The sequence below is a fragment of the Corythoichthys intestinalis genome, chromosome 17 (assembly GCF_030265065.1).
Source record: "Corythoichthys intestinalis isolate RoL2023-P3 chromosome 17, ASM3026506v1, whole genome shotgun sequence".
Lineage (NCBI taxonomy): Eukaryota > Metazoa > Chordata > Actinopteri > Syngnathiformes > Syngnathidae > Corythoichthys > Corythoichthys intestinalis.
This window is the reverse complement of record NC_080411.1, coordinates 39,273,623-39,289,966: the sequence shown is the minus strand read 5'-3', so window position 1 is coordinate 39,289,966 and position 16,344 is coordinate 39,273,623. Positions and strand designations below refer to the sequence as shown.

At 39.3% G+C, this 16,344-nt stretch overlaps 1 protein-coding gene across 1 annotated transcript in view; it reads left to right on the top strand.

Moving 5' to 3' along the window:
- LOC130905910 (cilia- and flagella-associated protein 44-like) overlaps window positions 1-16,344 on the top strand; it is a 74,701-nt gene that overhangs the window by 56,859 nt on the left and 1,498 nt on the right. The window contains exons 27-33 of the mRNA XM_057819692.1: window positions 7,339-7,531; window positions 7,608-7,721; window positions 12,606-12,736; window positions 14,908-15,024; window positions 15,097-15,298; window positions 15,384-15,544; window positions 15,623-15,757. Of these exons, the coding sequence (XP_057675675.1) occupies window positions 7,339-7,531; window positions 7,608-7,721; window positions 12,606-12,736; window positions 14,908-15,024; window positions 15,097-15,298; window positions 15,384-15,544; window positions 15,623-15,757 (1,053 nt within the window). The remainder of the gene's footprint in view (window positions 1-7,338; window positions 7,532-7,607; window positions 7,722-12,605; window positions 12,737-14,907; window positions 15,025-15,096; window positions 15,299-15,383; window positions 15,545-15,622; window positions 15,758-16,344) is intronic.

Here is a 16,344-nt window from a genome sequence, read left to right as displayed (position 1 = left end):
GGAGGTAAAACTGAACTTTTCCCCCATTGAAGAAAACGAAATCGCTGGAATGGGAATAATACGGCTACAGAAAAGTTACAGACGGCTGCGGCTTAAAGGAGGAAGGCCAACCGACTTGTGAAACATGTTTGCGGAGGGTGGCTACCGAGGAGGCAATACCTCTAATATGATCGCATTTATATAAAATTAAAGGTTAGTAAACACTGTCATGAACGTTTCCCACCCGCTACGAGAGTTAACTCCAGCGTGTTTAGTGTGTCTAGCGGTTGTAACACGTGTTTTTTTCTCTGTGGCAACAGTCTGTGTTGACAAAGAGAGTGTGTGTATAATGTAAACATTATACGGGTCATACACACGTGCTTTTAATGGAAAATAATTATTTTTGTTCTGAAGGTAATAATGTTGAGCTGTGGCTGTGGGTTTATGCTCACCGAAAGGACTGCAATAATTTTAATTTTATTAAGAATATTTGTATTTTTAATTTTTTAAATATTATTTTAAGTTAACATTAGTCTTTTGTTCCAGTTTGCTAATATGTTTTGAAAAATTGAAATTCTGTTCTATGGATTTAAAAAAAAAAATTTTTTTTATAAACCCATATATCTCGAAGTAACACATTCTAGAGCTGTAATTGCAATACCGTGATACAGTGAAACTGTGATATTTTTGCTTAAGGTTATCATACCGTCAGAATATCATACCAGCAAATGTCTAATCTGGGTTTGAGCCAAAAACTAAATCCCATCCCGTTCCATCCATGTAGAATGACTCACAATCCTGTCCCGCTCCCAGTCAAAAATAATCCCACTCCCGTTTTTTAAAACGCCTTTAAATTGGTCATTGGGAAACTCAATGGATTGTTTTTAGATTACAGTACTGTGTTTAATGCAGTTTTAAATCAATCGCCAATACTGGACCCACACATATTTTACACGCACCTTATTTTATGGTGGCACCGTCACGTTTTACTCTCAAGAATTTTTTAAATAACTTGGACCTTCCTCCTCCAGTTTAACCAATGAGTCATTATTTCCGAGTTTCAAGTGTAGTTCTCTGTTCGGGTTTTCACCTCTACCATTCGCCATTTTAAGTCCGCACAAATATGGTAGCCCGAGGTCGAAGCGTTGAAAACTTGGGATATTGCAGTGTGTAGCAAGTCGAGACAGTGTTGGCGCACGAAAATAAAACTACAAATATGGAAGATTCGGTCCTCTAATTAAAGAGAAGAAATAAAGATTTTATTTCCAAATTAGAGTGGGAAATTAGTATTTGGTCACCTACAAACAAGCAAGATTTTTGGCTGTCAAAGAGGTCTAACTTCTTCTAACAAGATCTAATGAGGCTCCACTCTTTACCTGTATTAATGGCACCCGTTTTAACTCATTATCGGTATAAAAGACACCTGTCCACAAACTCAGTCAGTCACACTTCAAACTCCACAATGGCCAAGACCAAAGAGCTGTCGAAGGACACCAGAGACAAAATTGTAGCCCTGCACTAGGCTGGGAAGACTGAATCTGCAATAGGTAAAACGCTTGATGTAAAGAAATCAACTGTGGGAGCAATTATTACAAAATGGAAGACATACAAGACCACTGATAATCTCCCTCGATCTGGGGCTCCATGCAAGATCTCACCCCGTGGCGTCCAAATGATAACAAGAACGGTGAGCAAAAATCCCAGAAGCACACGGGGGGACCTAGTGAATGACCTACAGAGACCTGGGACCACAGTAACAAAGGCTACTATCAGTAACACAATGCGCTGCCAGGGACTCAAATCCTGCACTGCCAGACGTGTCCCCCTGCTGTAGCCAATACACGTCCAGGCCCTGCGGTTCGCTAAAGAGCATTTGGATGATCCAGAAGAGGACGGGGAGAATGTGTTATGGTCAGATGAAACCAAGATGAAACCAAAATAGAACTTTTTGGTCGAAACACAGGTTCTCGTGTTTGGAGGAGAAAGAATAGGGAATTGCATCCAAAGGACACCATACCCACTGTGAAGCATGGAGGTGGAAACATCATGCTTTGAGGCTGTTTTTCTGCAAAGGGACCAGGACGACTGATCTGTGTAAAGGAAAGAATGAATGGGGCCATGTACAGTGGGGCAAATAAGTATTTAGTCAACCACTAATTGTGCAAGTCCTCCAACTTGAAAATATTAGAGAGGCCTGTAATTGTCAACATGGGTAAACCTCAACCATGAGAGACAGAATGTGGAAAAAAAAAAAAAGAAAATCACATTGTCTGATTTTTAAAGAATTTATTTGCAAATCATGGTGGAAAATAAGTGGTCAATACCAAAAGCTCATCTCAATACTTTGTTATGTACCCTTTGTTGGCAATAACGGAGGCCAAACGTTTTCTGTAACTCTTCACAAGCTTTTCACACATTGTTGCTAATATTTTGGCCCATTCCTCTATGCAGATCTCCTCTAGAGCAGTGATGTTTTGAGGCTGTCGTTGGGCAACCTGGACTTTCAACTCCCTCCACAAATTTTCTTGGGGTTGAGATCTGGAGACTGGCTAGGCCACTCCAGGACCTTGAAATGCTTCTTACGAAGCCACTCCTTTGCTGCCCTGGCTGTGTGTTTGGGATCATTGTCATGCTAAAAAGACCCAGCCACGTCTCATCTTCAATGCCCTTGCTGATGGAAGGAGATTTTCACTCAAAATGTCTCGATACATGGCCCAATTCATTCTTTCCTTTACATAAATCAGTCGTCCTGGTCCCTTTGAAGAAAAGCAGCCCCAAAGCATGATTTTTCCACCCCCATGCTTCACAGTGGGTATGGTACAATTCAGTATTCTTTTTCCTCCAAACACGAGAACCTGTGTTTCTACCAAAAAGTTCTATTTTGGTTTCATCTGACCATAACACATTCTCCCAGTCCTCTTCTGGATCATCCAAATGCTCTCTAGCGAACCGCAGACGGGCCTGGATATCTACTTTCTTCAGCAGGGGGACACGTCTGGCAGTGCAGGATTTGAGTCCCTGGCGGCGCATTTTGTTATTGATAGTAGCATTTGTTACTGTGGTCCCAGCTCTCTGTAGGTCATTCACTAGGTCCCCCCCGTGTGGTTCTGGGATTTTTGCTGACCGTTCTTGTTATCATTTTGACGCCACGGGGTGAGGAGGAAGTTGAAAGTCCATGTTGCCCAACGACAGCCCCAAATCATCACTGCTCTAGAGGAGATCTGCATGGAGGAATGGGCCAAAATACCAGCAACAGTGTGTGAAAAGCTTGTGAAGAGTTACAGAAAACGTTTGGCCTCCGTTATTGCCAACAAAGGTTACATAACAAAGTATTGAGATGAACCTTTGGTAATTTGAAAATAAATTCTTTAAAAATCAAACAATATGATTTTTTTTCCCCACATTCTGTGTCTCATGGTTGAGGTTTACCCATGTTGACAATTACAGGCCTCTCTAATATTTTCAAGTAGGAGAACTTGCACACTTAGTGGTTGACTAAATACTTATTTGCCCCACTGTATCGAGAGATTTTGAGTGAAAATCTTCTTCTATTTGCAAGGGCATTGAAGATGAGACGTGGCTGGGTCTTTCAGCATGACAATGATCCCAAACACACAGCCAGGGCAACAAAGGAGTGGCTTCGTAAGAAGCATTTCAAGGTCCTGGAGTGGCCTAGCCAGTCTCTAGATCTCAACCCCATAGAAAATCTGTGGAGGGAGTTGAAAGTCTGTGTTGCCCAACGACAGCCCCAAAACATCACTGCTCTAGAGGAGATCTGCATGGAGGAATGGGCCAAAATACCAACAACAGGGTGTGAAAAGCTTGTAAAGAGTTACAGAAAACGTTTGACCTCCATTATTGCCAACAAAGGGTACATAACAAAGTATTGAGATGAACTTTTGGTATTGACCAAATACTTATTTTCCACCATGATTTGCAAATAAATTATTTAAAAATCAAACAATGTAATTTTCTGTTTTTTTTTTTTCCACAGTCTGTCTCTCGTGGTTGAGGTTTAACCATGTTGACAATTACAGGCCTGTCTAATATTTTCAAGTGGGAGAACTTGCACAATTACTGGTTGACTAAATACTCATTTGCCTCACTGTAGGTGCTCCCGCTCCCGTCCACTACCGTTGATTATTATTCCCGTCCCATGACCCGCGGATTTCCCGAAATAATTCATGCTCTAGTCTCGAGCATACCCCCTCCTACTGTACAAGAGTGTGCAGCACCCACCCCTCTGAAGGCGCGTTGCTCGCTGTTGGTCAATATCTTGTTCACCTGCCTAAAATTGGTTGTATTTGTGTTGCTGCCTCTAGTGCTCAGTTACGGTATAGTTGCACGGTTCGATTGCGCTGGAGGAATGAAAATGAAACTATCAATTCACAATGAGAAAAAGAACAAACAAAAGAAACATGTAACGCAGGCGACAATTTGAAAAGTAGTGGGGTAAAAGTACAGATACGTGCTGTAAAATGTAGTGAAGTAAAATTAAAATTGTACTCAAGTATAGATACACAAAAATGTACTTAAGTACAGTCACGAACTGCTTTTACTTCGTTAAATTCCACCAATGGTGACCAGACCATTGATGGAAAAATAATGAACTATAAACTCACTACATACCTCATTCACTGTACTGAAGCTGGTGCCTTTTTTGTTATTTTGACACAGAAGCACTGTGTGAACCGTATGTTACTGTATATTGCAGTGCCTTCTTGGTGAACTAATGTTTGCACTATTTTGATTTCAACTAGTGCTGCTGCCATCGCAATTAGTTAGTTCAAATAATCGAGTAATTGGACATAGACTTCATAATACATTGACGGGACACAGAGCGCGGTGCCAATTAATAAGAGGCCTATATCCGTCAAAGCTAACCGAGTGGAAACACAAAGCTTTTTCCGTTGAAATTTCTTGTGAATGAATGCTTAAATCCCTGAATTCTTTATAGATATGGACTAGGGCTGTCAAAATTATCGCGTTAACGGGCGTTAATTAATTTTTTAATTAATCACGTTAAAATATTTGACGCAATTAACGCAGATGCCCCGCTCAGACAAATTTAAATGACAGTCCAGTGAAACGCTTACTTGGTAATTGTGTTTTATGGAGTTTTGCCGCCCTCTGCTGGTGCTTGGGTGCAATTGATTTTATAGGCTTCAGCACCCATGAGCATTGTGTAAGTAATTATTGACATCAACAATGGCGGCCTACTAGTTTATTTTTTGATTGAAAATTTTACAAATTTTATTAAAACGAAAACAATAAGAGGGGTTTTAATATAAAATTTCTATAACTTGTACTAACATTTTTCTTTTAAGAACTACAAGTCTTTCTATCCATGGATCGCTTTAACAGAATGTTAATAATGTTAATGCCATCTTGTTGATTTATTGTTATAATAAACAAATACAGTCCTTATGTACCGTATGTTGAATGTATATATCCATCTTGTGTCTTTCCATTCCAACAATAATTTACAGAAAAATATGGCATATTTTACAGATAGTTTGAATTGCGATTAATTGCGATTAATTACGATTAATTAATTTTTAAGCTGAAATTAACTCAATTAAAAATTTTAATCGTTTGACAGCCCTAATATGGACGTAAAACAGTCTGGATTCTGGGTTCAAAGCAAAAAAAAACAAAACACGGGCAGTTATCATTTATTTTATGTAAATTTGTTGAATGTGCTGCTCTTTAAGCCACTGTGGCGCCGCCTTATCACCACTAGGAGCTTTTTACGTTGAAAATTCTTGTAGATAAATGCTTAAATCTCTGAATTCTTTATAGATACGAACATAAAACAGTCTCGATTCTTGGTTAAAAGCAAAAAATCGGGCATTTAGCATTTATTTTACGTAAATTTGTTGAATGTGCTGCCAGTCTTTAAGCCACTGTGGCGCCGCCTTATCACCACAAAGAGCTTTTTGCGTTGAAAATTCTTATAAATAAATGCTTAAATCTCTGAATTCTTTATAGATATGAACGTAAATCAGTCTCGATTCTTGGTTAAAAGCAAAAAATCGGGCAGTTAGCATTTATTTTAAGTAAATATATATGACGCCATTGCTGTAGCGGTTAATTTCTCCCATTGATTTTTTTCACAACATTTGAAAATGCATGCATGGTACAAAAAATAATAATTACTTTGAATCCTCGGACAACTCACTCCTGAGACAATCCTTCCTGTTTGTATGCAGTACAGCTTTTGTACTGTTTCGACCTAAATTTGGCGTTAGATTGCTGCATGTGTTTGAGAATAACTGCGACTGACTTCGACCGACTGAAGCGGAGTGTGGGACAGCCTCCTACTTGAAGGCGAAGTGTCCGGGGAGTGTGTCCCGACCCGTCAATATCATTATGAAGTCTATGATTATACTTTCAAAAGAGCATTAAATTTGATTAAAAAAACACTCCTGATTGTTTTCTCAAACCATGCAGAATTACACTTTCATTTCACAAGAGCAATAAACGCATTCAAAAATAAATTTAAAAAATGCCTTAGCTTAGCCTCAAATGGTATAAAGAAATTAATAATGAGGCTCGAAGTACAACAAAAGAAGAATTGGCCAACTTGCATGGCAAAAGTCCACTAGCTTAAAATGCTTACTTTTTTTTTTTTTTTTTAAATTAACAATGCGCTTACATATTCCCATTTAAAACAGTGCTAAATATACCTCTAAACTAAATTAAAATTGCAGAAAAAACTCATATTAGCTCTAACAAAAACGTACAATCTTATGTTTGTCTTAACATGGAGCAGCTGGATCCAGCAATGTTATATGAGTTATGTCATATTCACTGTTGCCACCAGAGAGTAGTATACTCACCCAAATCAATAAAACTGAATGCAAAGTCTTTCAAAACAAACTATTATGCTTTTTTCTAATCGAGTTAATCGATTAATCGTTGCAGCACTCATTTCAACAGTAAAGTGGTGCAATATAGGTGCTTTTCTATAACTTCAATTGAGTTTTTTTCCCGTATTTTTCACCGAATTTTAATTGGAAAACCTTGAAGTTGTTACATTTGTCGTTATTAAAGTAACCAGTGGGACATCACAAAACAATTTTCGGATTTGGACAATATCGGCTATTGGTTAAAAAGTCATTATTGGACAACTCTGCTTACAATTTGTGTGTGTAGTACTATCTGCAGTTGGGCACGGGTATTAAATTAGTCTAAAGTGGCATTAAAAGTGGCATTAAAAAGCATTAAATGATATTTGCTGATGCCTGCAGAAACCCTGTTCTTAAACGGACCCAATCTAGCCTTGTTAGTGATATGCAAATGCAATTTCCATGTTGACCAATGTAAAAAGTGTTCATCTCATCCCCTTTTTAACAGTCTGACCTGGAGAAGTGTAGAAAGGCATTGGAATTGAAGCGTAAAGATATTACGAAACGGCAGGAGAAAGAAAAAGCTTGTACAGCATCCTTCCACGCCTTGCTGGGTGATGACAATCATTTTGAAGAGTATCTCACCAAAGTTTACAAGAAGAAGATTAAACGCTCCAAGAAGAAGGAGGATGGAAGTGACGGTGATGGGATGCTCATAGAATGTCACAATGTGTATGTGTCAGCCATGAAATTCATTTAAATTGATTTGTTTTACAGAGGAGGATGAAGACAGCAATGACGATTTTGACGATTTTGAAAACTGGGATGATGATGATGACGAAGATTGGGAAGGATTAGATGGAGATGCCGGGGTGGAGGAATGCCCTATAGGTCCGTTCATCTTTCTACTGTTGAGCATTATATCCCAAGACAGCGTCATGTTTTTGCGTTTCGGGTATCTATAAAAGAATAACAAGCTTGAGTTAATGTACTTATTAATTGTTGCATTATCATAGAACATATTTCCTAACAGTTATAGTAAAAATCACCAATGAACGCTTGAATGTAGTCTTTGAAAAAAAAAACAACAACAACACATACAACCCCTAGCAAAAAGTATGGAATCACCAGTCTCGGCCGAGCACTCAGACATTTTATCATGTAGAACAAACTCCGATAAAAATCTTGAAAAAATAATGAATTAGTTCAAAAGTGCAACTCATTGGCATTCAGGAACACTAAAAGAAATGAATAAAAAAAGCATCGTGGTGGTCAGTAAATGTTACTTTTATAGAGCAAGTTCAGGGAAATATACAGTTCCTTGCAAAAGTATTCGGCCCCCTTGAATCTTGCAACCTTTCGCCACATTTCAGGCTTCAAACATAAAGATATGAAATTTAATTTTTTTTTCAAGAATCAACAACAAGTGGGACACAATCGTGAAGTGGAACAACATTTAATGGATGATTTAAACTTTTTTAACAAATAAAAAACTGAAAAGTGGGGCGTGCAATATTATTCGGCCCCTTTACTTTCAGTGCAGCAAACTCACTCCAGAAGTTCAGTGAGGATCTCTGAATGATCCAATGTTGTCCTAAATGACCGATGATGATAAATAGAATCCACCTGTGTGTAATCAAGTCTCCGTATAAATGCACCTGCTCTGTGATAGTCTCAGGGTTCTGTTTAAAGTGCAGAGAGCATTATGAAAACCAAGGAACACACCAGGCAGGTCCGAGATACTGTTGTGGAGAAGTTTAAAGCCGGATTTGGATACAAAAAGATTTCCCAAGCTTTAAACATCTCAAGGAGCACTGTGCAAGCCATCATATTGAAATGGAAGGAGCATCAGACCACTGCAAATCTACCAAGACCCGGCCGTCCTTCCAAACTTTCTTCTCAAACAAGGAGAAAACTGATCAGAGATGCAGCCAAGAGGCCCATGATCACTCTGGATCAACTGCAGAGATCTACAGCTGAGGTGGAAGAGTCTGTCCATAGGACAACAATCAGTCGTACAATGCACAAATCTGGTCTTTATGGAAGAGTGGCAAGAAGAAAGCCATTTCTCAAAGATATCCATAAAAAGTCTCGTTTAAAGTTTGCCACAAGCCACCTGGGAGACACACCAAACATGTGGAAGAAGGTGCTCTGGTCAGATGAAACCAAAATTGAACTTTTTGGCCTCAATGCAAAACGATATGTTTGGCGTAAAAGCAACACAGCTCATCACCCTGAACACACCATCCCCACTGTCAAACATGGTGGTGGCAGCATCATGGTTTGGGCCTGCTTTTCTTCAGCAGGGACAGGGAAGATGGTTAAAATTGACGGAAGATGGATGCAGCCAAATACAGGAACATTCTGGAAGAAAACCTGTTGGTATCTGCACAAGACCTGAGACTGGGACGGAGATTTATCTTCCAACAGGACAATGATCCAAAACAAAGCCAAATCTACAATGGAATGGTTAAAAAATAAACGTATCCAGGTGTTAGAATGGCCAAGTCAAAGTCCAGACCTGAATCCAATCGAGAATCTGTGGAAAGAGCTGAAGACTGCTGTTCACAAACACTCTCCATCCAACCTCAATGAGCTCGAGCTGTTTTGCAAGGAAGAATGGGCAAGAATGTCAGTCTCTCGATGTGCAAAACTGATAGAAACATACCCCAAGCGACTTGCAGCTGTAATTGGAGCAAAAGGTGGCGCTACAAAGTATTAACGCAAGGGGGCCGAATAATATTGCATGCCCCACTTTTCAGTTTTTTATTTGTTAAAAAAGTTTAAATTATCCAATAAATTTTGTTCCACTTCACGATTGTGTCCCACTTGTTGTTGATTCTTGACAAAAAATTTAAAATTTTATATCTTTATGTTTGAAGCCTGAAATGTGGCGAAAGGTTGCAAGGTTCAATTTCCTTTCCTTCATTGGGCCCCTGCCTCAGATTAGATCTGCTTGTTAGTCAGCAGTTAAAAACAGTACAGTTATCACACCTTGGAGGGTTGCTGGACCAAGTGGATTCGCAAGAATCTTGGCTCCAACAAGAGAGATGTCTCTTGAGACCAAGGAGAAGATGATTAAACGTCTTGAAGAAGGTAACGCTACACGTATGCTTGCCCAAGATGTGGGCTGTTCACAGTCAGCCGTATCAAAAATCTGGACCAAGTACAAACAACATGGCGTGGTTGTTAAAGTTAAGTGTACTGGTAGACCGAGGAAGACATCCAAACGTCACAAACAACTAAAGGCCATATGTCTTGAAAACAGAAGATGTACAACAAGACAAATGAAGAAGAAATGGAAGGAAGCTGGAGTCAAGGTATGTGACAGAACTGTGCCTAAAGGAAATGGGATTGTTATACAGGAAAGCTAAAAGGAAACCATCATTGACACTTAAACAGAAAAGAACAAGACTGCTAAGGGCTAGGAGAGGCAATCATGGACTGTGAATGATTAGATGAAGGTATTCTCAGTGATGAGTCAAGATTCTGCATTGGACTAGGTGATGATGCTGGAACTTTTGTCTGGTGCCGTTCCAGTGAGATTTACAAAGATGGCTACCTGAACAAAACATCAAAATTCCCTCAGTCCTTGATGATATGGGGCTGCATGTCAGGCAAATACAGGCAAAGGCACTGGGGAGATGGCTGTGGTTAAATCTTCAATAAATGCACAAGTTTACATTGACATTTTAGACAGCTTTCTTATCCCTTAAATTGAAAATATGTTTGGGATAATGAATCATTTTGGCACCAAATTGATTAAGAATACTGTTTATCACTCCATCAAGTCCATACCTCTTAGACTGCAAGCTATCATAAAAGCCAGAGGTGGTGCAACTAAATACTAGAGATGTGTTTTGATTAGGGCTGTCAAACGATTAAAATTTTTAATCGAGCTAATTACAGCTTAAAAATTAATTAATCGTAATTAATCGCAATTAATCACAATTCAAACCATCTATAAAATATGCCATATTTTTCTGTAAATTATATATATATATTCTGTAAAATAAATTGTTGGAATGGAAAGATAAGACACAAGATGGATATATACATTCAACATACGATACATAAGGACTGTAGTGGGCATTTCACTCTACTGTCATTTAAATCTGTCTATGGTGTCCTCACTCCGAAGCGTCTACTTTTTCCAAAGCTAGACAGCTAGTGAACGACGCCTCAATAATTAGACTTCTTCCTTTTTCATCTGATTTATTAATAAAATGGCCTCAAACCATTGTCCTCTTTAGACCGTCGTAAAACTACAAAAAAAAAGTACACAAGCATTGCATTAGCAACAACGTTAGCTTAGCACGCTATACAGGTTCACTAAACATAAACAAAAAGCGTCTCATATAAAAAATAGAACATTTCGCTTACTAACATAATATGTACATTCTTTACAACAACCATACTTACGGACAAATCTTGTCCAAGGACCATATAAGCACAACATTATCAGCCCGAGACGTCGTGCAGCCATAATGAACTGTCAAGAAAACAATAAACCATGTCGCAAAGCGACAACAAGAGTTCGCTGTTGGACAGCACAAAAAGCCTTGCTGTAAAACTTACCAAAAGGCAGAATACTTTCTGAGCGGGACATGTGCGTTAATTGCGTCAAATATCTTAACGTGATTAATTAAAAAAAATAATTACCGCGCGTTAACGCAATAATTTTGACAGCCCTAGTTTTGATTGTTATTTCTTTGTTTGTTTCTCATTATTCCATATATTTTTCCTCAGAATGGAGTGAGTCTGGTGTGATTCTATATTCATTTCCCGTCACTTGCTCTATAAAAGTAACATTTACTGACCACCACAATGTTTTTTATTCATTTCTTTTAGTGTTTCTGAATTCTAAAGAGTTGCACTTTTGAACTAATTCATTATTTTTTCAAGCTTTTTATCTGAGTTTGTTCTACATAATAAAATGTCTGAGTGAGTGCTTGTCCAAGACTGGTGATTCCATTTTTTTTTTGCTAGGGGTTGTATTAGCATCAGTTACACCAGGGGTGTCCAAACGTTTTGCCAAGGGGGCCAGATTTGGTGTAGTAAAAATGTGGGGGGGCAACCTTGGCTGACGTCCTTTAAGTAGAACAATATATTTAAGCAAATTTTAGTAAGCCATTCTGTGTGTCACATTTGCTTTATTCTTTTTTTTAATTAATAAATTTCAAACATCTCGCAACTAGGTTTTGTGGCGATCTTTTTCGACTCTCGGGCTCTTGCGAAATACTGCTGCTGTGAAATTAAACTAGCTACAAGTTGCTTCAATTTCTCGCAACGCATCTTCCCTGCAATCTTGTTGTACATGTCAGTGTGTCTTGTTTGGCAATATCGCCTCACATTGAACTCTTTAAAAACAGCGATTGTCTCTTTGCAAATAAGGCAGACACAGTTGTTGCGTATTTTAGTTAAGAAATAGTCCAATTTCCACCTACCTTTAAAGCGTCAGCCGTTGCAGTCAACTTTCTTCTTTTTTTTTGTCGATTGTCGCCATTTTAGAAAATTGGGAGTAAAGCATCACACGGGGTAATGTTGCTTAGAGAGCTGCTGCCTTTTAGTAGGTAAATGAGGAGCAACATTTAGTGTGTAAGCTACTTCATATGCTGGTAGCAGTACTGCTGACCAATTTTAAGTCTATGTGCTAGCCAGACGTTATTAATTTTATGACAGAGGCTGGATAAAATTTGACCACGGGCCGCATTTGGCCCCCGGGTTGGACTGTGGACATGTATGTGTTACACTGAAACTATTCATGGGCCACAGGGTGTGAGCAGAAACTGTTTGACGATGTACTGGAGCTACGTGAGCGTCGCCTGGATCTGGAAGAGCAACTGGCAGAAGAGAAGAAGAGTGCTGAACAACTAGAGAAGGAGTGTGACTCCATTGTTAAGAAGGTTTACAATATTTTTTATTGGCCAGTTGTGTGTGATTGTGTGGTCAATGTCATAGTTAGTGTTGTAATGGTATATATGGGTCCCGATATGGCACTAAAATGACATGTCCTGTACCGGGTCACCCCACCCAAGGTGGTCTACAAAAAGGAGTACAGTGATCCTTCATTTTTCGTGGTTAATGGGGACCAGCTAATTTAATCTGGTAAATTTACAGTGGTATGAAAAATATCTGAACCTTTCGGAATTTCTCACATTTCTGCATAAAATCACCATCAAATGTGATCTGATCTTTGTCAAAATCACACAGATGAAGAATCAGTGTAAGTTTTCATATTTTAGTGAGGATAGCATGCAAACAACGACTGAAGGGGGGAAATAAGTAAGTGAACCCTCTGCCTTGGAGACTTAAAGAGCAATGGAAACTGATTTTTACCAAACAATTTAAGTAAGGTGTACCCAATCATTGATGAGTGGTTTAAAGCTGCCCTGCCCACTATAAAACACACACCTGGTAAGAATTGTCTTGATGACAAGCATTGTCTGATGTGCATCATGGTTGGTCAATAGAGCTGTATCAAGACCTGCAATCATGGATTGCTGATTTGTATAAAGCTGGGAAAGGATACGAAACCATCTCTAAAAGTCTGGATTTTCATCAATCGACAGTTAGAGAAGTTGTCTACAAATGTAGAGTTTGGCATTGTTGCTTCTCTCCCAAGGAGTGGCTGTCTACCAATGATGATGCCAAGAGTTCAGCTTAGAATACTCAGGTAAAAAAAGGACCCTAGAGTGTCTGCCAAACACTTACAGAAATCACTGGCACAGTCCAATATCTCTGTGCACACATCAACTATATGTAAAACTATGGCCAAGAAAGGTGTTCATGGGAGGACTCCACGGAGGAAGCCACTGCTGTCTAAAAAAAAAAAAAAAAAAAAAAACATTGCTGCCCGTTTAATGTTCGCAAAAAGGCACTTGGACACTCCACAGAAGTTTTGGCAAAATATTTTGTGGACTGATGAATCCAAAGTTGAATTGTTTAGGAGAAACACACAACGTCATGTGTGGAGGAAAAATGGAACAGCTCACCATCAACAACACACCGATTCATCCCCACCGTGAAGCATGGTGGAGGGAGCATCAAGATTTGGGACTGTTTTCCTACATCAGGGCCTGGACAATATGCAATCATTAATGATAGAATTAATTCAAAAGTTTATCAGGATGTTTTTCAGGACAACCTGGGGCTGTCTGTCAAACAGTTGAAGCTAAAAAGAGGATGGATGCTCCAACAAACCAATGATCCAAACACAGAAGTAAATTAACTTCAGAACGGTTTCAGAAGAACAAAATACACGTTCTGGAGTGGAGTTCTGGAGTCAAGTCAAGGTCCAGACTTGAACCTCATTGAGATGCTGTGGCATGACCTAAAGACAGAGTATCATGCCAGACATCCCAGGAATCTGACTGAACTTCAGCAGTTTTGAAAAGAAGAATGGGCCAAGATTAGTCTGATCGATGTGCCTGACTAATCTGCAGCTACAGGAAGTGTCGCGTTGAAGTTATTGCTGCCAAAGGCGGGGGGCATCATATTAAATGTGATGGTTCACTTACTTATTTTCCCCCTTCTGTCATTGTTTGCATACAATCCTCATTAAAATATGAAAACCTGCAAATGTTTGGTTTTAGTTAAAGCAGACACTGTTTCTTCATCTGTGTGATTTTGACAAAGATCAGATCACATTTGAAGGTGATTTTATGAAGAAATGTGTGAAATTCCAAACGGTTCAGATATTTATTCCATACCACTCTATATATAGTATACTCTATATATAACATGGTATCGGTACAGTATCGGCCAATATCACCCAGCCAGGTATTGGTATCAAGGGCCAAAAAATGGTATTGGTGCAAAACTAGTTGTAGTCCTTGCAAAAGTTTAGTGTGGTTTTACATGGGATTTGCTTTTTGTTTTTTTTTTGTGACTACATAGTGAAACTATACTGCCAAGAAAATTGACATATATGTAAAAAAAAAAAAAAAAAATTCTACATTATCCTGATTTTATCATATGTAAATTAATGTAGTGTAATGTACAGTGATTTCTTAAAGTTCAGCAGATAAACAAAAGAGTTTCAGATGTACCTGATTTCTTAGCTGTGCACTTCCAGATGAAGTCAGTGAAAATCAGTCTTAAGGCAGCTGAGGATGACTTGGAGCTAGTCAACAGGGAGAAACAACAGAAGATGAATCAACTAGATGTTGTGGTTCCACTTCGACTTCACCAGGTAAAGAAAACGTGTTGTCTGGATTAATCATCACTGTCTTCTGCCAACTGAGTATCCCTTATTGATTCCCAGATTGAGATTGGTGTGTCTGGCCAAGTGCCTTCAGACCTTAGTCCGGCATTGGTGCTCACTAGAACAGAACTGAAACGGCTGGAGGAGCGAGTGAATGAGTTGGTAGTAGAGAAGCATCAGCAGACAGAGGTGTATCGTCAGGCTCGTCAGCAGCACATCAGGCTAATCAAGGAACGCAAGGACATGAGCAATGACATTCTGTGTAAGACTAAAGCAGGCAAAAACCTTGAGGTCTTCAGCTCTCTAAATATGATCACCCAATCGAATGTGTTTGTATTTTGGTGTAGCGCTGGAGAAGCTGTGCCACCAGTTGATGATGACAAGGTTTGGGAGAGAGGTTGACATGGAGGTTCTGCAGACCCTGTGTGGCAACAAGACAGCTGCAGAAATGAAGCAGGAAAAAATCTTGCGAGACGCTGCGAATGCCAAAGACATCGCACAATGGGATGTACGTTAAATTGTGCACGGGAGTCAGCTTGGATTATTATATAAATATCTAATTTTTTCCCCCCTGTGTTACGTTTAGAAAAAAGTACAACATGCACGCGAGGGTCTGATGGAGATGACAAGGAGCAACACAGATCGTCTCCGCTGCTTGAATAGTCTTTATGAGCAAAAGAAGGAGATGGAGATGAAACTTTACACTCGGCAAAAGAAAATTGTAATTAAATTACAAATGTTAATTTCTAATTATCACTTTTCAACCTAAAAAAGCAAATGTATGCAAGAGGTGCAAGTGTTCACCAAAAATAAGTGTTTTATTCCTTAAAACCTAGATTTGATATTTTTGGGCGCTATGCTAACATTGTATATGCTAAGTGTCGTTAACACTGTTGAAGGAATTCGGCTTCAAGGAATTCGGCTTTCCAGCCAAGTCGCCGGAAAAGCGACAGCCGAACCAGTAGGTGTACCACTTGCGCGGCCCCAGCAAATCAGCCGGAAAGCCAAACTCTGCGCGTTCACTCCAGTGTTAACCCTTTGTACTGTCTCCATTTTGAACGGTTTAAAGAAAGCTCACCGAGAACAGGTTGACAATTTATTCATCGACAATGATCAAAAAGCAAGGCAAACAGACGACGGAGAGGCAATGCTGGATCCAGTGTCCGCAAAACAACGGAGACATCGGAATGTCCCCCGAGAAGTGACAGTTGTTAGCTAAAATGTTCAGTTTTTTGAAAGCTGTGGTGGAGTGGGCCGGGCGCAAGGCTTGCCTGGGTGTTGTCTTGGGATAATCCTGCTGTGACAGGT